Here is a 20,908-nt window from a genome sequence, read left to right on the forward strand (position 1 = left end):
GATAGGCCAAGTACCCCCAGGGTTCCTAGTACCCCTGGTTGATAGGCCAAGTACCCCCAGGGTTCCTAGTACCCCTGGTTGATAGGCCAAGTACCGCCCGGATTCCTAGTACCCCTGGTTGATAGGCCAAGTACCCCCCAGGATTCCTAGTACCCCTGGTTGATAGGCCAAGTACCCCCAGGATTCCTAGTACCCCTGGTTGGGAACCACTGCTCTATGTGCGTTAGAATCATTCCTGTTCCTTCAAGTATAAAGAGAGTAGAACTGGACTCCATCTAGCTATCTTTCAACATTCCACCAACCAGCCCCAACCCCCTGTTGCTTAACCTGATTGGCCAGTGGCCAATAGGAGCTGGGTCTTTGGCGTGAGAACTGCTCCCCCCGGTCAGCTGACTGTCGATCAAACTGAGCCCCCGCTGCTAGGCAACAAAGAGCCCAGCTCAATAGACCTTTGACTGTGTGAGTGACAGGAATCTAGGGCTGAGGATGAAAGCTTTGTGTTTGTGTGTGTGCTTGCGTGTGCATCTCAGCGTTTCCTCTGTGTGCGTGTGTGTTTAGGTAAGGAGGACGGTAAGACGTGTAAGCGTGTGGCAATCCGAACCACCATCAGAAAAGACGACTGCAGGAGCAACGCACCGGTGAGAGAGTGTCAATAAGACAGTTTTAAAAAGTTAACACTGATAGAGAATCCCCCCTCTCTCACTCTCCCCCTTTCTCTCTTTTCTCTCTCTCAGGTGACAGTATTTTCATGTGATGGGAAGTGTCCGTCTGCCACCATCTTTAACTTCAACATCAACAGCCACGCCCGCTTCTGTAAGTGCTGCAGGGAGAGTGGACTACAAACCCGCTCCGTCACCCTGTACTGCTCACACAACGCTACCCTGGTGGTCTACAGCTTCCAGGAGCCTGTTGACTGCTCCTGCCAATGGAACTAGAGAGAGAACGAAGCTAGTCAGTGTGAGCTCCAGTATGGCGTTCAATAGGAGGGATGGAAGATGGAACAGAGGTTAGAGGTCAGAGGTCAGAGCAGACAGGTCAAGCGTCCAGGTAGGCGAGTTCTTTAGTCTTCCTTCAGTGTGTTGTGGAGGGCTGTATGCTGACCTGTTATAGTGACCCTGTCGTTACAGATATGTAGTGGTCAGATTTGTAGGGCTGTAACCTGTTCCTACTCTACTATGATAACACTAGTCCTATCTGTACTGCTGTAGCCTGCTCCTCCTCATATGTAACACTAGCTAGTCCTCTCTGACTTTATCATGTTTAGATCAGTTGGTCTGAGCTGACAGGACCGCTGCTGCTTTAGTATGGATCTAGTGCTCTCTTGATGACTGACATGTTTTATATGCCGATCAAATTTCTCTTACAAAATAGTTTTTTTTTTTACAAGTGTAAAGCTTTTATACAAAAATATTTGTATTTAACTCAATCAATTATTTAGTAAGGTGATAATCCACCTAAGCATCTGATGGTAGATTATCTGTATTTCAACAGAACGCTGTATTTGTTGTGTTGTTTAATGTGAAGCATTGTGCCAGTATTCAGTATGTGCTGATGCCATCAGATAGACTAGAGTCTCTAGTCATACAGAACCTCTCAGAATAAAACAATAAAACATTTAACAGTGACTAACTGATTGGTGGGTGTTTTTTGCGTGAATGAAAAACTCCTCCTCCTCATCCTCCTCCTCCTCCACACACTCCCCTGCTGACACAGCCTGTTCAGTGCTGACGTGTGTTTGTGTTTCTCTATCCTGGTGGTGTGTAATAATGGTGTGTGTGGGAGTCTAACAATCTGTATATATAATTACCATGTAAATACACAGTGTTAATGACACTTCATCCTAGGTAAAACACCAGTGACCTCCACAAGGAACATATGAAGTATTGGAGAGGCATGAATCCACATTGATCAGTCATTGATTGATCAGTGATTGATCAGTGAATGATACTTATTTCTCACATTCAACCACTCGATATTCACACTCACTCACACACGCACACACACACACACACACACACACACACACACACACACACACACACACACACACACACACACACACACACACACACACACACACAGCTTTGATCTGCTGTGTGGAACACACAGCAGTGGACTTGGTTAGCATATCACTGCATCACTACAGAGAGTGGAGTATAAATCTGCAAACAGGCTGAGGTGTATGGAGTGTTATCTATCTAGTGAACTTTAAGTTCTTTACTTTCACCCTGTCTTTCTCTCTCCATCCCTCTCCTTCCCGCTCCTTCTCTCTCCCTCCTCTCTCCCTCTCTTTCTCTCCCTCTCTCTTCATGAGTTCCTCTCTCAATGGCTGTAAGCCTAGTTGTCATAGTAACCTGCTCTTATCCCAACAAAGAGGAAGGGTGGCAGGAGCAGAACAAATTGGTGTTAGCGACACACACACACACACTAATTGAATGGGACTGTGCACGCCTCCACACGAGGCTCTGCTTCTCAGAAAGATGCTGCGGGGCGCTAAATTCAAAGTTGTGTTGCGTCACTGGGACGGACTACTCTGGTGTAGTTCAGCTGTGATACACTCCTCTTATACAGAGCTCTGACAGCCTCAGTCCTTACTGGAACCTCTGGTCGTGTAGTTTCTTCGCTCTTTGGTACATAGATGGGATATACAAACATCCAGGAGTTTCTGATTCCAAAGCAACATTGATATTGGGTGTATGTTGTGGTACCATCTATAGATGATTGTGATTGCCATTCCTTTTGTGTGCTGATGAGATTACCAGGCTTCCCCATGGATGGAACCGTGCATATGTGGCTGCTGGCAGGGTTCATCCAGGTAAGACACACACACACACACAGTTTCTAGCTATACATTTTAGGTGAAACAGTTATGATTTATCACAACACTCTTCTTTTAACTGTCTGTGCCAAAGTTTCAAAAATGACACCTGCAGTCTGAGCTATGTATAGAATTTCTGAGGTTGAAAAGTCTCTCTTTTCTCTTTCGCTCTCTTTCCAGGTGGTCAGTCTCTTGTGTGTGCAGTGGTCAGATCCTGCGGTCGTGGTTGTTGAGGTTGTGTTTGGCCACTTCCCCACCAGTCAGGATCCAGACTGGTACACCGTCTCCTACCAGATTGCACGCAACCTCACGGTCAGAACGTAAACCACTACACAACCATAACACTAGCTCCATACAACCAGCACCCAGCCTCACGGTCATACCGCACAACCACCGGACAACTACAACCATATCGCAACCACTAAACCACTCTCTGTCCCACCCCTTCAGGTGTGGCTGGATCCGATTGGCCGCTCTGAGTGTTCTCCTGAATGCAGGCTGCTTCTGCGATTGGCTAAGGAGCCAGGAGGAAGTGACATCATGCTGAAAGCTATCAAAAACAATACCACACTGAAGACTAAGACCTTTCATATCGGTGAGCCTTACCCTGACCCCTGACCTATATGGTCCTGTTATGAAACAGAAGTTAAAAGATGATGGATTAAATTTAATGGTTTAATGTTTCACAATTATACTTTTACATTTTGTAACAGGTTTATGTGTATGTTTGTGTACGTGCGTGCATTTGTTTGTGCGTGCACCACTGTGTAGCTCCTGTCCCCCTCTCCTCTCTCCGTGTCGAGGTGACCACCACCAGCACTCTCCTGACCTGCAGCCTACAGCACAGACAGAGCCTCACTGCTCTCAGTCTACACAACACGCACATCGAACACACACACACTGAATACACACACACTGAACACACACATTCTGACCACACACACACCTCTTCGTACGCAGTGAGAGGTCTGCAGCCTGGAGCACACTACAGCATCACAGCAGAGTTGACCACACCTCTCACACACCTCAACATCAGCCTCACCCAGAGACTACGCACCACCATGGAGACAGGTACAACACACACACACACGTAATAAACATTGACCGCTGTATGTTTAAGTTGACCGTGAGTTGACCACTGTCTCTCCTCAGCCCAGTGTCCTATTGGYTGGCTGGCGAGTGGAAGGAGCTGCTACAGTGTGAGTAGGCGGAGCTTGTCGTGGGGCGACGCCCAGCAAACCTGTATAGGCATGGCTTCAGGAGGACACCTGGTGGATGTTAAAACAGAGAGAGACCTCCTCCTCCTCTCCTCTCACCTGACTACACACAACAACCTACTACTGCTCTGGACTGCTCTCAACGACAGACTGGTAACACACACACACACATATGCATGTGAGTGAGATAAATGGCTGTGTTAGCATGAATGGTGTTTGCTTTCTAAACAGTCAGACACATTAGCTTCCTCCTTACAGAGGAGTGTGTTAGTCTGTGATTTAAAGCTGATGACTGGGACATTCTCAGCCTGTGTCTGACAAAAAAAACACACAACGTTTTTTTGTTGTTGTTTGTCTTCACAGGATGAGGGGCTGCCCCGCTGGTCTGATGGCTCCTCCTACAACCTGACGAGTGCTATGACATCCTCATCACTGCCAGCCAATCAGACGGACTGTTTTGCTCTACAGAGGAACACTACTGGACTAGGCTACTTCCTGACTTCGTTCTTTTGCCACATTCCTTTACCCTTTATCTGTCACTGGGAAAGTATGCATTAATACATTCAATACCATATAAATAAACACCATAATAACCTTTTACCCCTGCCCGACACCCACTAACCCTGCTCTCTCTTCTCGCTGCTCTCTCTCTCTCTCTCTCTCATCTCTCTCTCTCTCTTCCTCTCTCTCGTCTCACTCTCCTCTCTCTCTCTCTCTCTCCTCTCTCTCTCTCCTCTCTCTCTCTCTCTCTCTCTCTCTCTCAGTCCCTCTCCCCCTCTTTATTCAACTTTGGACCTGGGTGGAGGTAACAGAGAGAGATGCAGAGCTTCACTGGAGTGACCTCACATTTGTAAACTCCTCTCACCCTGCCCCCCAGCTCTATGTCCAATACCAAGAAAAGGAGGAAAAACATGGGAAGAGAAGGAGAGAGAGACTGCAGGTCGTGTCCCAGTGTCTCTATTTCTCCAGAGGGCTGAAAGTGCCAGGGCCTGTACCCAGGCAAAGGTCTACTCTCCTGTCCTCAGAGCCTCCACCTTACTGGGGCCGCATGGAGCTGGGGAGCGTGCAGACTTGTCACACACGGCCCCTTCCCCTCGAAACGTCACCATTAGCAACGTGACAGCCAGTCAGATCACAGTAAGATGGACACGGCCCAGACTCCCAGCATGCTGTGCGGTGGAGCTTTCTAGTTCCTGGAGGGTGTAGCCTTCAGGCCAGGAGACTAGAATGGTTGTGGCTAGCAGCTCCAGGTCCGCTGTGATTGCAGGACTGGAGGGGTTCAGGAAGTACAAGGTCAGAGTTGACTCCGTCACAGAACACGGTGTTGGAGAGCTGTGGAGGGGAGAACTGACCCTATACACTGGTATGAAAGTCTGTTTTTGTGTAACGCTTCGAGTGTATTGCTTTTACAGCCAGCATTAATGGTTTAAATGGTGTGTGTGTGTGTGTGTGTTGTGTGTGTGTGTGTGTTGTGTGTGTGTGTGTGTGTGTGGGTGGTGTGTGTGTGTGTGTGTGTGTGTGTGTGTTGGTTGCTGTGTGTGTGTGATGGTGTTGTAGCGGTGAAGCCCCCCGGTGGCCCGCTACCCCTGTGGTTGTGTCTAGCAGAGGGGAGAATCTGACAGCGTGCTGGTCCGCCCCGTCAGGTGAAAGCCCTGATGGGTACTATGTTAGGCTACGCCCCGTCAGCCAGGCCCGCCCCATGGAACTGTGGGTAAATGAGTCCAGGTGTGTGTTCCTGGCCATATTCAGTCCAGGGCAGAACTATGAGGTGGGTGTGGCTTCAGTGAGAGGAGAGAACAAGAGCCAAGAGATCAACACCACATACAGAACAGGTAAGCCCACAGAGACGTGTGTGTTCAAGTTGAAGTTTCAAGAAATGTTGGTGTTGCTCCATCATACTGTGTGTATCTCTCATCTCTATCTCTCATTGTGTCTGTGTGTGTTCCTGTCTTTGTGTAGAGCCTGGGCCCGTGCAGGCAGCTGTCCCTCTCTCGGTAGGAAGCAGTTCTGTGGTTCTGTATGTCCAGAGACCAGTACTGGGTGTGTGTGATGGAGTGAGGGTGTGTGTGTGTAAGGGAGTGTGTGAGGGTGTGTGTGTGTGTAAGGGTGTGTGCGATTGGTGGCCATTCCCCCCAGGTAAGCACACAGTAACAGTTGGCAGCCTGACTCCAGGGGAGGAGTACCATCTCAGTGTCTACAGCACTAGCCGACACAGGACCGGACCAGCATACCAAACACACACACTCAGGACACGTGAGTGCACACAAACACACTCATATTTCCATCTCCTCAGATGATTTTGACGGTGAGGAAGTGTGTGTGTATGTACAGTTGAAGTCGGAAGTTTACATACACCTCAGCCAAATACATTTACACTCAGTTTGTCACAATTCCTGACATTTAATCAGAGTAAAAATCCCCTGTCTTAGGTCACTTAAGATCCCCACTTTATTTTAAGAATGCGAATTGTCAGAATAATAGTAGAGAGAATGATTTATTTCACCTTTTATTTCGTTCATCACATTCCCATTGGGTCAGAAGTTTACATACACTCAATTAGTATTTGGTAGCATTGCCTTTGAATTGTTTAACTTGGGTCAAACGTTTCGGGTAGCCTTCCACAAGCTTCCCAGAATAAGTTGGGTGAATTTTGGCCCATTCCTCCTGACAGAGCTGGTGTAACTGAGTCAGGTTTGTAGGCCTTCTTGCTCGCACACGTTTTTTCAGTTCTGCCCACACATTGAGGTCAGGATTGAGGATTTAGGATTGAGGATTTAGGATTGAGGTCAGGGCTTTGTGATGGCCACTCCAATACCTTGACTTTGTTGTCCTTAAGCCATTTTGCCACAACTTTGGAAGTATGCTTGGGGTCATTGTCCATTTGGAAGACCCATTTGCGACCAAGCTTTAACTTCCAGACTGATGTCTTGAGATGTTGCTTCAATATATCCACATACATTTCCTCCCTTATGATACCATCTATTTTGTGAAGTGCACCAGTCCCTCCTATAGCAAAGCACCCCCACAACATGATGCTGCCACCCCGTGATTCACAGTTGGGATGGTGTTCTTTGGCTTGCAAGCTTTCCCCTTTTTCCTCCAAACATAACAATGGTCATTATGGCCAAACAGTTCTATTTTTGTTTCATCAAGACCAGAGGACATTTCTCCAAAAAGTACGATCTTTGTTCCCATGTGCAGTTACAAACCGAAGTCTGGCTTTTTTATGGTGGTTTTGGAGCAGTGGTTTCTTCCTTGCTGAGCGGCCTTTCAGGTTATGTCGATATAGGACTCGTTTTACTGTGGATATAGATACTTTTGGACTTGTTTCCTCCGCATCTTCACAAGGTCCTTTGCTGTTGTTCTGGGATTGATTTGCACTTTTCGAACTAAAGTACGTTCATCTCCAGGAGATAGAACGCGTCTCCTTCCTGAGAGGTATGACAGCTGCGTGGTCCCATGGTGTTTATACTTGTGTACTATTGTTTGTACAAATGAACGCGATACCTTCAGGCATTTGGAAATTGCTCCCAAGGATGAACCAGACTTGTGGAGGTCTACAATTAATTTTCTGAGGTCTTGGCTGATTTCTTTTGATTTTCCCATGATGTCAAGGAAAGAGGCACTGAGTTTGAAGGTAGGCCTTGAAATACATCCACAGGTACACCTCCAATTGGCTGAAATGATGTCAATTAGCCTATCAGAAGCTTCTAAAGTCATGACATAATTTTCTGGAATCTTCCAACCTGTTCAAAGGCACAGTCAACTAAGTGTATGTAAACTTCTGACCCACTGAAATTGTGATACAGTGAATTATAAGTGAAATAATCTGTCTGTAAACATCTGTTGGAAAAATGACTTGTGTCCTAACCGACTTGCCAAAACTATAGTTTGTTAACAAGAGATTTGTGGAGGGGTTGAAAAACGAGTTTTAATGACTCCAACCTAAGTGTATGTAAACTTCCGACTTCAACTGTATGTGTAGGCCTGGCCTCTCCCAGTAATGTGAGAGAGGGCTCAGTAACAGAGTCGTCAGTAGAGATGCTGTGGGATCCAGCCCCTGGACGCGGACACAACTATGAAGTCATCTGTCTCAACTGTCACCACACACTCATGGTACGGCAGCAGGGTGTGTGTGCGTGTATGTGGTCAAGTGTCTACAGTATATAATGTGTTTATGTGGTGGAGTGTCTATATAAGGGGTTTATGTGGTGGAGTGTCTATATAATGGGTTTATGTGGTGGAGTCGTGGTCAAAAGTTTTGGGAATGACACAAATATTAATTTTCACAAAGTCTGCTGCCTCAGTTTGTATGATGGCAATTTGCATATACTCCAGAATGTTATGAAGAGTGATCAGATGAATTGCAATTAATTGCAAAGTCCCTCTTTGCCATGCAAAGTAACTGAATCCCCCAAAAACATTTCCACTGCATTTCAGCCCTGCCACAAAAGGACCAGCTGACATCATGTCAGTGACTCTCTCGTTAGCACAGGTGTGAGTGTTGATGAGGACAAGGCTGGAGATCACTCTGTCATGCTGATTGAGTTCGAATAACAGACTGGAAGCTTCAAAAGGAGGATGGTGCTTGGAATCATTGTTCTTCCTCTGTCAACCATGGTTACCTGCAAGGAAACACATGCCGTCGTCATTGTTTTGCACAAAAAGGGCTTCACAGGCAAGGATATTGCTGCCAGTAAGATTGCACCTAAATCAACCATTTATCGGATCATCAAGAACTTCAAGGAGAGTGGTTAAATTGTTGTGAAGAAGGCTGGGTGCCCAAGAAAGTCCAGCAAGCTCCAGGACCGTCTCCTAAAGTTGATTCAGCTGCGGGATCGGGGCACCACCAGTAGAGAGCTTGCTCAGGAATGGTAGCAGGCAGGTGTGAGTGCATCTGCACGCACAGTGAGGCGAATACTTTTGGAGGATGGCCTGGTGTCAAGAAGGGCAGCAAAGAAGCCACTTCTCTCCTGCAAAAGGTACAGGGATTGGACTGCTGAGGACTGGGGTAAAGTATTTTCTTCTCTGATGAATCCCCTTTCCGATTGTTTGGGGCATCTGGAAAAAGGCTTGTCGGAGAAGACAAGGTGCTGGCCTAGCATTAGTCCTGTGTCATGAAACAGTAAAGCATCCAGAGACAATCATGTGTGGGGTTGCTTCTCAGCCAAGGGAGTGGGCTCACTCACAATTTTGCCTAAGAACACAGCCATGAATAAGGAATGGTACCATCACATCTCCTGAGAGCAACTTCTCCTAACCCATCCACGAACAGTTTGGTGACGAACAATGCCTTTTACAGCATGATGGAGCACTTGCCAATAAGGCAAAGTGAATACTAAGTCGCTCGAGAAAAAACATCGATATTTTGTGTCCATGGCCAGGAAACTCCCCAGACCAAAATCCATTGAGAACTTGTGGTCAATCTCAAGAGGCGGGTGGACAAACACAAACCCACAAATTCTGACAAACTCCAAGCATTGATTATGCAAGAATGGGCTGCCATCAGTCAGGATGTGCAGAAGTTAATTGACAGCATGCCAGGGCGGATTGCAGGGGTCTTGAAAAAGAAGGGTCAACACTGCAAATATTGACTCTTTGCATCAACTTCATGTAATTGTCAATAAAAGCTTTTGACACTTATGAAATGCTTGTAATTATACTTCAGTATTCCATAGTAACATCTGACAAAAATATCTAAAGACACTGAAGCAGCAAACTTTGTGGAAATTAATATTTGTGTCATTCTCAAAACTTTTGGCCACAACTGTATAGTGTGTGTTAGGCTCCAGAAGGTGTGTGTTCCGAGGACAGCTGTTCTCTAGGTTGCTACCAGGCAGGCTGTACCACTTCTCTCTGAGGACGGAGAAAGAGTCCTACACAGACAGCCCCCCTGTCACACTCAGCATCATCTACAGGTACACAACACACACACACACACACACACACACACACACACACACACACACACACACACACACACACACACACACACACACACCCCGTCTCTCTGGTTCTTATTAATCAGCATTTGTGTGTGTGTGTGTGTTTGTTTGTTTGTTGTTTTTGTTTTAGCTCCCAGTCCAGTGGTGGTATCAGTCCTCAGTAGGACCACATCGTCTGTGACAGTCGGCTGGACCCAGGCCAGGGACGTTGTCAAAGGCTTCATCCTGTCAATCATAAACCTAACCTCCGATCAGCAGCTGAACCTCTCAGCCCAGGAGCCATGGTGAGTCCTACCCTCCTGGCACAATGTGTCCTTATTGGCTGGTCCAGCTTCCACTTGTTGTTTTGGGTAACACTGGCTGTGTGTGTGTGCGCGCATGTTTGTGTGTAGGTCTTACAGGTTTGAGGACCTTTCCCCAGGAAGCTATTACACAGTATATGTTATCAGCAGCAATGGAGAGAGGAGGAGTACACCGGCTTCTGTAGACTTCAACACCAGTGAGTTATGGACACACACACATACACATATTTGGCTGGCAGCAGCAGTGACCTATCTTGGGAGGTTCCAGTAGGAACTGAGGTGTTCAGAGTTTATCTCCAGTATATGTTCCAGGTTAAGGTCAAGGTCAAGAAAAAATGTAATGTATTAATGTATTCTCACACACACATACATGCAAACACACACATATTCACACACACCTGCACTGAACACACAGCTACACAACACATCACACACACTACTTATTACACACACACACACACGACAAACCCAGAACGATTAATTCCGATGGTGGAGAGCAGTGAAGTGAATGTTGAATGAATGAACAGATGTCCTGATTGGTGTTTCTCTCTAGTCCCAGGAGCCCCACAGGAAGTGTTGCTGGTCGAAGAGGATGTGACCTCATCAGTGTTTGTGAGCTGGGGAGCCCCAGCAGGGGGCGTGGAGGGGTACAAGGTAGGACACCATCCTATCCTCTCCCTTAACCTCTTTCTTCTCCTCTCCCCTCTCCTTCTCTTATCTTATCTACTCTGCTCCTCCCTTTCTTTTCCTCTCATCTTTTCTCTATGATTTGTTATTAGCAACAGCTGTCTCAGTTTACCCATAAATATTAATCCCTTTACACACAGTTACACACACACATGCGTGCACACACACGCACGCACGCAGGCACACGCACGCACACACACATACTGAATTTGTTCTTTATAAGAGGAAGTAGGACGGGGGGTCAAGTAAAACTCACCTGCAGACTTCCAGAGAACAAACTCACCTGGTGGTTGCCTAGCGACTGTCGTCAGCGCAGAGCAGCTCTGGTTACCTGCACTTTAAAGATGTATGACCCCCCCAGAGCCAACGCCAGGGAGAATGACCAAGCACTATACAGGCACGCATGCACGCACCCATGCACACACACACACAAACACACACACACACACACAGACCTACTGCTGGACGTTTGTGACTTACTGCGATAGCAAATTCATCAGGGACCCCCTCATAATCAGAACACAACTCCAGTGAGATAACAAAACAGCATACAATGAGTTTTATTATGACTTTGGCAGTGCATGGCTGAAATAACCAAGTCTTGGGCCCTGGGAAGGAACATTTTACAGTTTTCAATTTCATTTCCTGTAATTCCACACATTTTGTCATAGGACAGAGAGATTTTTTTGGTGCAGCTTTAAAGCGAATATCCTGCATTCCACAAATGTTTCCATGAGGCAGAGAGAAAACTTTGCAGTTTTAAAGGGGCAATCAGCAGTTTCTACATACATTTTTGTACTTATAAAAACATTATTTTGTTTTGTCAGACCATTCAGAAAGAAGAAATACAAGAATATTTGATTTCAAAAATTCTATATTTAAGAACTATTTGTTAAACATATTTCCTTTCTCAAAAACAATCATTTTCTGTTTGGAGCTCATTTTTGAGTCTGTGTCAGAGATCTGCTGCTCTCGTACTGAGAAGGAGAAGCTTGGGAAAGCTCCTTTTCACCCAAACATAATTATAAAAATGCAACCAGAACCAGTCAAAAGAAAATAGATCAAAGACACTTGTTTATTTTGGACCTGTGGAAATATCTATACACATGAAAGCCTCCGGGTCAAAATGACCCACCACATCATGTTTGTATACAAAATCTACACAGAGATTCCACAACACATCAGCGTGTCCACATTTTGAAGTTAGGTTCCTGACCCTAAATTAGGAAAAGTCATTTAATTTCATGGAGAGTTTAACTAGTATTTTAGACAACTCAAAGTGGGAATGGGTCAAATTGACCCGCAACATAATAGGAGGGTTAAAGCTTAAATTACAGTGCATTTATGTATTAAAAAATAAGTTGGGCCTCCCTGGTGGCGCAGTGGTCTAAGACACTGAGATTCTGGGTTTGAGTCCAGGCTCTGTCTCAGTGGTCTAAGACACTGCATCGCAGTGTTGCTGTGCCACTAGAGATTCTGGGTTTGAGTCCAGGCTCTGTCGCAGCCGGCCGTGACCGGGAGACCAATGGGGCGGCGCACAATTGGCCCAGCGTCGTCCGGTTTAGGGAGGGTTTGGCTGGCAGGGATATCCTTGTCTCATCGCGCACTAGTGACACCTGTGGCGGGCCGGGCGCAGTGCACTCTGACACTGTCGCCAGGTGTACGGTGTTTCCTCCGACACATTGGTGCGGCTGGTTTCCGTTTTGGATGGGCATTGTGTCAAGAAGCGGCTTGGTTGGGTTGTGTTTCGGAGAACGCATGGCTCTCGACCTTCGCCTCTCCCGAGTCCGTACAGGAGTTGCAGCGATGAGACAAGACTGTAACTACTACCAACTACTACCTACATTCCTAAAGAACATTATGTACTTTTTACTTTTTACTTTAAGGACAGGAAAATGGTCCAATTCACGCACTTATCAAGAGAACATCCCTGGTCATCCCTTCTGCCTCTGATCTGGCGGACTCACTAAACACATGGTCATCACTTCTGCCTCTGATCTGGCGGACTCACTAAACACATGGTCATCCCTTCTGCCTCTGATCTGGCGGACTCACTAAACACATGGTCATCACTTCTGCCTCTGATCTGGCGNTTCACTACATTCCTAAAGAAAACAATGTATTTTTTACTCCATACATTTTACCTTACACCCAAAAGTACACATTACATTTCGAATGGTTAGCAGGACAGGAAAATGGTCCAATTCACACACTTATCAAGACAACACATGGTCCTCCCTTCTGCCTCTGATCTGGCGGACTCACTAAACACATGGTCATCCCTACTGCCTCTGATCTGGCGGACTCACTAAACACATGGTCATCCCTACTGCCTCTGATCTGGCGGACTCACTAAACACATGGTCATCCCTTCTGCCTCTGATCTGGCGGACTCACTAAACACATGGTCATCCCTTCTGCCTCTGATCTGGTGGACTCACTAAACACATGGCCATCCCTTCTGCCTCTGATCTGGTGGACTCGCTAAACACATGGTCATCACTTCTGCCTCTGATCTGGCAGAATCACTATACACAAATGCATCTTTTGTAAATGATGTCTGAGTGTTGGAGTGTGCCCCTGGCTATCCATACATTTTTAAAACAAGAAAATGGTGCTGCTGCTTTGCTTAATAGAAGGAATTTTAAATGAGTTATACTTTTACTTTTATGTTTGATACTTAAGTATATTTAGAACCAAATACTTTTAGACTTACTCAAGTAGTATTTTACTGGGTGACTTTTACTTTTACTTGAGTAACTTTCTATTAAGGTATCTATACTTTTACTCAAGTATGACAATTGGGTATCCAGTGATCCTCCTTGAGATTTTTCTACAACTTGATTGGAGTCCACCTGTGGTAAAGTCAATTGATTAGACATGATTTGGAAAGGCACACACCTGTCTATATAAGATCCCACAGTTGACAGTGCATGTCAGAGCAAAAACCAAGCCATGTGGTCGAAGGAATTGTCTGTAGTGCTCCGAGACAGGATTGTGTCAAGGCACAAATCTGGGGAAGAGTAACAAAAAAGTTTTGCAGCATTGAACGTCCAAGAACACAGTGGCCTCCATCCTTCTTAAATGGAAGAAGTTTGCAACCACCAAGACTCGGCCAAACTAAGAAGGGCCTTGGTCAGGGAGGTGACCAAGAACCCGATGGTCACTCTGACAGAGCTCCAGAGTTCCTCTGTGGAGATGGGAGAACCTTCTAGAAGGACAAGCATCTCTGCAGCACTCCACCAATCAGGCCTTTATGGTGGCCAGATGGCTGAGACGGAAGCCACTCCTCAGTAAAAGGCACATGACGGAAACCTGGAGGAAACCTGGCACGATCCCTAAGGTGAAGCATGGTGGTGGCAGCATCATGCTGTGGGGAGACTAGTTAGGATCGAGGGAAAGATGAATGGAGCAAAGTACAGAGAGATCCTTAATGAAAACATGCTCCATGACCTTAGACTGGGGTGAAGGTTCACCTTCCAACAGGACAATGACCCTAAGCACACAGCCAAGACATCGCAGGAGTGGCTTCGGGACAAGTCTCTGAATGTCCTTGAGTGGCTCAGCAAGAGCTGTTCCAACATCAGCCAGTCCTAATCGCCCAACATCAGTGCCCGACCTCACCAATGCTCTTGTGGCTGAATGGAAGCAAATCCCCACAGCAATGTGGCCCGAGGAGGTGTGGTATATGGCTAATATACACTACATGGCCAAAAGTCCTCATCGAACATCTCATTCCAAAATAATGGGCATTAATATGGAGTTGGTCCCCTCTTTGCTGCTATAGCAGCCTCCTGATGTTGGGCGATTAGGACTGGCTCACAGTCGGTGTTCCAATTCATCCCAAAGGTGTTCGATGGGGTTGTGCAGGCCAGTCAAGTTCTTCCACACCAATCTCAACAAACCATTTCTGTATGGACCTCGTTTTGTGCACGGGTGCATTGTTATGCTGAAACAGGAAAGGGCCTTCCCCAAACTGTTGCCACAAATTTGGAAGCACAGAATCTTCTTAGCAAAGGGTGGCTACTTTGAAGAATCTCAAATATAAATATATTTAGATTTTTAACACTTTTTTGGTTACTTCATGATTCAATATGTGTTATTTCATAGTTTTGATGTCTTCACTATTATTCAACAATGTAGACAATAGTAAAAATAAAGAAAAACCTTTGAATGAGTACCTGTGTCCAAACTTTTGACTGTATATATTTTTTTTTTTTCTGGTCGCAAACCCCCGCATACCTCACTTTGAGAACCCCTGACTTACTGTATACTATAGAGAATAGATTCCGTCCAAATAAAACAGACACGCTGTTCGCTCTGTGTCGTTGATTTGTGGTTTGTCACTGCCCAAACACAAGTTTCCAAAAAACACCAACATTTGATTTTGTCACGAAATGTTTTGTCCGATTGTGTGTGTATATGTGTTTGTGTCTGTGTGTTCTCCTTAGCTGCTGTTGTGTCCGTCAGGGGACAAGTCGTCATGTCGTGAGATGGTGGTTCATAGCAACAGTCTCCAGGTTGGAGGTTTGACCCCAGGATCAGATTATGGCATCACCGTCCTGAGCCTGCTTTTATCAGACTTCAGCCAGCCTGTCACTACACAGTTCTCCACACGTAAGACACGCACGCACGCACGCACGCACGCACGCACGCACGCACGCCACGCACGCACGCACGCACGCACGCACGCACGCACGCACGCACGCACGCACGCACGCACGCACGCACGCACGCACGCACGCACGCACGCACGCACGCACGCACCGCACGCACGCACGCACACACACAACACACACACACACACACACACACACACACACACACACACACACACACACACACAAATCAACCTCTTTGTGGCAACACTTAATGTGGCTTGCCATATCAGAGCTCCTAGTAGTAACCTTTGACCCTCAGCTGTGGAGAGTCAGAGACTGAGACAGAGCTCATCTAATCTCATATTCAGATGTTATATTAACGTGTGTGTTTCTCTAATGCAGGTCCGGCCGGTGTGTGTTCCCTCTCTCTGCTCTATGTTAACACTTCCTGTGCTGTGGTGAGGTGGGACGCTGCCATTGGCCAGTTTGACTTCCACAGGGTAACTGTTGGAAATGGCTCGCAAACACATACGATAGAGGTCTCCAAGGAGAGGCAGGTTGCTACAGTAACTGGGTTGAGGGATGGCTGTATGTACAACATGAGCGTGGAGCGCATTAGACGAGGAGAGGCAGGGACAGCTGCCTCCCTGACTGTAACCACAGGTACCTGAGTGTAACACAAAACTACATTACTCTGACCACAACTTCCCTGATTTTAAGCATGGGTTTAAGCAGGGGTCTCTCAATAAGTTATACATGTGCATAAAATATTTCTCTCTCTCTCTGTGTCCCTCCATCTCCCCCCCCCCCTCTCTTTTTATCTTTCTCTCTCTCTGTATCCCTTAGTGCCGGGCCGTGTGCGGGGTGTAAATGTGGTTAGTGTGTCTGCTCAGAACTTCTCTCTGCGTTGGGAGCAGTCAGAGGGGTGTGTGGACCAGTACCTCGTCAGCCTGCTGCCCAACCAAGGAACTGTCTCTGTCTACCGCACACACGACAGACTCGTACAGGTAAATACACACACACAGAAGCTATTACACAGTAGATGTTATCGGTAGAAGTGGAGACAGGAGTTAATCTGCTTCTGTAAACATCAACACAAGTGAGTTATGGAGACACACACACACACACACACGTATACTAACACATACCTCTCCCTCACCCAGATCCCACCCCTTCCCGACCTTGCTCAACAGCCAGGTGTCAGATACCCCCAGCGTAACCTAACACAAACGCATACACATACACACACAGGTTGAGTAATAGAGCTCATTATTTATTAGGTAGACCTCCTGAGCTCAACCCTGAATCATTCATTTGGTGAAGCTGCTCTCCCGAGAGAGAGAGAGTTTGCCTGCATGGAGTTATGGTGTACACACTGCCCTGCCTCTCTCTGACCTAACCGGCTAACTGCTGACCACTGAACGACTGCTAACGGTGGACTGGGTTACTACCAGACCTGGACTACAACTACTACTGCTGTAGCTAACCTGTTGCTATCCTAAGACTGGACTATTACTACTCCTGTAACTTTCCTGCTCTAATTGTTTCTACATTATGGTGGCATGTACTGCCCTGAATATCGTCAAATCTAACCTGCTAACCGTGGCTAACTGTCGCTAACTGTGGACTGGGTTACTACATTAGGCCTGAACAACAGCTCTAAGATCTAAACTGCTGTAACACTGTGACCTGCTGTAGCTAAATTGCTGACAACATTGGATTGAACAATGGCGCTAAGACCTCTAACATTGAGCTGACATTGCCTCTTTCTCTCTAACCTGCTGCCTCTGACCAGCAAACAGCTAACTGAGCTAACAGCTAATTGGGCTAACTGGGCTAACAGCTAACTGGGCTAACTGGTAACTAGGCTAACTGGTAACTGGGCTAACAGCTAACTGGGCTAACTGGTAACTAGGCTAACTGGGCTAGCTCCAGCATGGCCATCACTCTTCTCCTGATCATCACCTTCTACCTGGGATACACACACTCACAGGTTAGACTGCTCCACACACACACACACATCTACAACCACATACTGTAGTTGTGTTGTGGTCATGTTCTGATCGTGCAGTCTCTCCTCAGGCTGACGTATCCAGTCTGAGTCCTCGAACAGCGTTTACGGTCATGGTGACCGCCGCCTCCTCCTCCAACCTCAGCCCACCGGTCAGCCGCATAATCAACACCAACAAGACCGGTGAGATGTGTTACAGCTGAACTGATAGTGGTGTGCTCTGAGGAAACATTGGGTCTGTTCTGCTGCTGCCCTCTGCTGATAATGTTTATTATCTCCCACCCTGTGTGTGTGTGCGTTCGGTGTGTAGGTCTTTGTAGGTGTGTGTAGGTTTATGTGCGTGCAGTGTGTAGGTGTGTGTGTGTTTGTAGGTGTGTGTAGGTTTGTGTGCGTGCAGTGTGTAGGTGTGTGTGTGTTTGTAGGTAGGTGTGTGCACGTTTGTGTGTGTGTGTGTGGTAACACTAGCCTTGCTAAGTAGAATGAATGATGCTGTAGTGAATGTCAGTGAAATGCCATAGCTCTGAGGTTCTATTCACCGGAATAGAGCAAGCTGGTCACACACACAAATAACCCCCTTGCACACTGCTAGACTGGAATAGTGTTCTTGCAGGAACCTCCCTCCTTCTACTGGTTTCACACACTGGAGACATGACAGCTCACTGACACACACACACACACACACACACACACACACACACACACACACACACACACACACACATACAAACACCCAGCTGGTTGACCCAATACCAAACAACAACAGTATCTTTCACAATGTCTCTCACCATCCTCCCAATTTGTTGAAAGGACTTCCTAGTTTTGGCAGTATGTACTGATAGGTATGGATTGGATTCTTTCTGATGTCACATATAACAGATTTTTAGGAGATTTTGGGGAATATGGCCTTAACAGTTCTCGTCTCGTCTCTCCTTTCCTCTCCCTCCTTTTCTCCCAGCCCCAACATCCCCTCCCACCAATCTAGAGGGGGAGAGGGTGGGCTCCAATGGGATCCTTCTGTCTTGGACCATGCCCTCTGACTCCCGCATTGACGGTTATGTCATCAGGTAAGGAGGCATATTATGTAGACCCAGATTAAGCCTTCTCCTGGAACACTATTAGGGGAATAACACTATAAGGGGGGAATAAGGTGATGATATTCCACCACTATTTACCTCTAAATAAAGTTTAAATAAAGTTGTTTGTATATCATCTGGTGTTTAAATAAAGTTGTTTCTATTTAATTTAATAGGTACAAGGAGGTGTGTCCATATCCAGACCCCACCTTCAAAGAGGTGACCAAACACCTGGACATCCCTGAGACCCTTCTCAACCTCTTCTTACCAGGGTCTACCTATAACATCAAGGTAACACTCACACAGTAAACATACTGTAAGTAACGTCTCTCTGCTCTCTTTCACACACACATCTAGAAGGTAATCATACACGGGAGAGGCTATACAGACATGCCTGGTGCCCAAAATGTATGACGTATGCCGCGCAGTGACAGTTGAGTGGGGACGGATGGATTCGGTTCTGTCAGTCAACCTAATGAGCCAGGTAGTTTACACTTGTGGCTAGAAGCGATCATTTGAAACTTGTCTGCTGATGTTGGGACTTGGAGTGTTCAGAATCATTCCGTTTTTATCGGACTACAAAAGCAATAAATGTGCTTTAGCTGTCACCCTGGCCTGATTTTAGCTACACTATCTAGCTACTTCCCTCTGAGTTACTGCAGGAGAGCAGTGCTCGGAAATCAGGACCCAGGAGCGAGACACCCCGTGTTGTTGTGTTGCCGGCTTGCAGCGCAAACTCTCCCCGTTGAGCAGTGAACTGTATTACGGTGACATCCAGATATATACCAATATATACCAATATATACCAATATTACAAGTTATTTCACATCTAGGCTGCTTTCCTACTCAAAATATTATTAAGTGGGATGGAACAAATTGGCCACGTTAGCTAGCGCCAGTGACATGTGATAGCTGCCCGGTTAATCAAGTGCAAATGCACTGGTCATTCACACCGGCTTGTCATTACAGATGGTGACCATTACTACAAGTTTTAACTAGCGCCATCCTTCTAGCCAGCATAAACTAGCTAGTTGGGAAAGGCTCAGGACAGCTGACTGAACTGAATCCATTCCTCTCCACTCTCCTTCTTCTTCTTCTGTGGATTTTATGGCTGACTATAACCCAAAAAGGTGTATTGGACGGGTTGAAAAAACAAGGTAAAAAGAAAATTCATACGTGATAGGGAAAACAAACTTAATCCTCCCAAATAAATAGTTAATTGACAAAACTAAAACTCCCACGTCTTCCTTCCATCAAATCTCCATATCTCCGTTCTCGGGCTCTAGGGCCTGAGGGCGGTACGGCTTGTGACAATACTCCATGCAACTCCTCCGCTGTGAAATCTTTCAGTCCCAGGAACTGCTCCGCCGCATCCACAATGATATCTATTTTCCTGGACCTTCTTTAAACTTTGGCAGTGCCATTAATTACCATAGCTATAAAGGCCACAAAGTCTACCTTCTCAGCCTTTAAAATGTCAGGCTACTGGGGGTGAAAGGCAACCCCTGCAGCCTGCAGTGAAGGCCTATCCACCACCATGGACTCTTCAGGGGCACCATTCGAACCCTCAACCTTTTTAACAGGCGCTGCATATGAAATGCCCCGGACAGCACTGATTTTGGCCAGCTCATTCTCTTTCAACCTGGTCAAGCATTCCAAGGAGGTGGCTTCATGGTTTCCACCACAATTGCAACATGTCACATTTTCATCTAATCACTATAAAAACACACTTTTCCACAACTTGGACATCTCGACTTCTCCCTTCTTCAAACACTTGAAACATGTCCAAAAGCTTTACAGTGATCACAGTGCATTGGTGGGATAAATGCTCTATGAAGTTTATACAATCCATTCGGAAATTATTCAGACCCCTTGACATTTTGTTACGTTACAGCCGTATTTTAAAATGAATTAAATAAAAAAAAGTACTAATCAATCTACACATAATACCCCATAATGACAAAGTGTAAACAGGTTTTTAGAAATGTTTGCTAATTTATAAAAATAAAAACATACCTTATTTACATAAGTATTCAGACCCTTTGCTATGAGACTTGAAATGGAGCTCAGGTGCATCCTGTTTCCATTGATCATCCTTGAAATGTTTTTACAACTTGATTGGAGTCCACCTGTGGTAAATTCAAATGATTGGACATGATTTGGAAAGGTACACACCTGTCTATAGAAGGTCCCACAGTTGACAGTGCATGTCAGAGCAAAAACCAAGCCATGAGGTCGAAGGAATTGTACGTAG

At 46.2% G+C, this 20,908-nt stretch overlaps 1 protein-coding gene and 1 pseudogene across 1 annotated transcript in view; both read left to right on the forward strand.

Annotated features, from left to right (window-relative positions):
• Positions 1 to 1,625, forward strand: part of LOC112073499 (otogelin-like protein) — a 56,151-nt gene extending 54,526 nt beyond the window's left edge. Inside the window, 2 exon segments of the mRNA XM_070440171.1 lie at positions 559 to 638; positions 735 to 1,625. Of these exon segments, the coding sequence (XP_070296272.1) occupies positions 559 to 638; positions 735 to 935 (281 nt within the window). The 3' untranslated portion in view covers positions 936 to 1,625.
• A 941-nt stretch (positions 1,626 to 2,566) lies between these two features.
• Positions 2,567 to 20,908, forward strand: part of LOC112073495 (fibronectin-like) — a 42,177-nt pseudogene continuing 23,835 nt past the window's right edge.

The sequence above is a fragment of the Salvelinus sp. IW2-2015 genome, unplaced genomic scaffold (assembly GCF_002910315.2).
Source record: "Salvelinus sp. IW2-2015 unplaced genomic scaffold, ASM291031v2 Un_scaffold2276, whole genome shotgun sequence".
NCBI lineage: Eukaryota > Metazoa > Chordata > Actinopteri > Salmoniformes > Salmonidae > Salvelinus > Salvelinus sp. IW2-2015.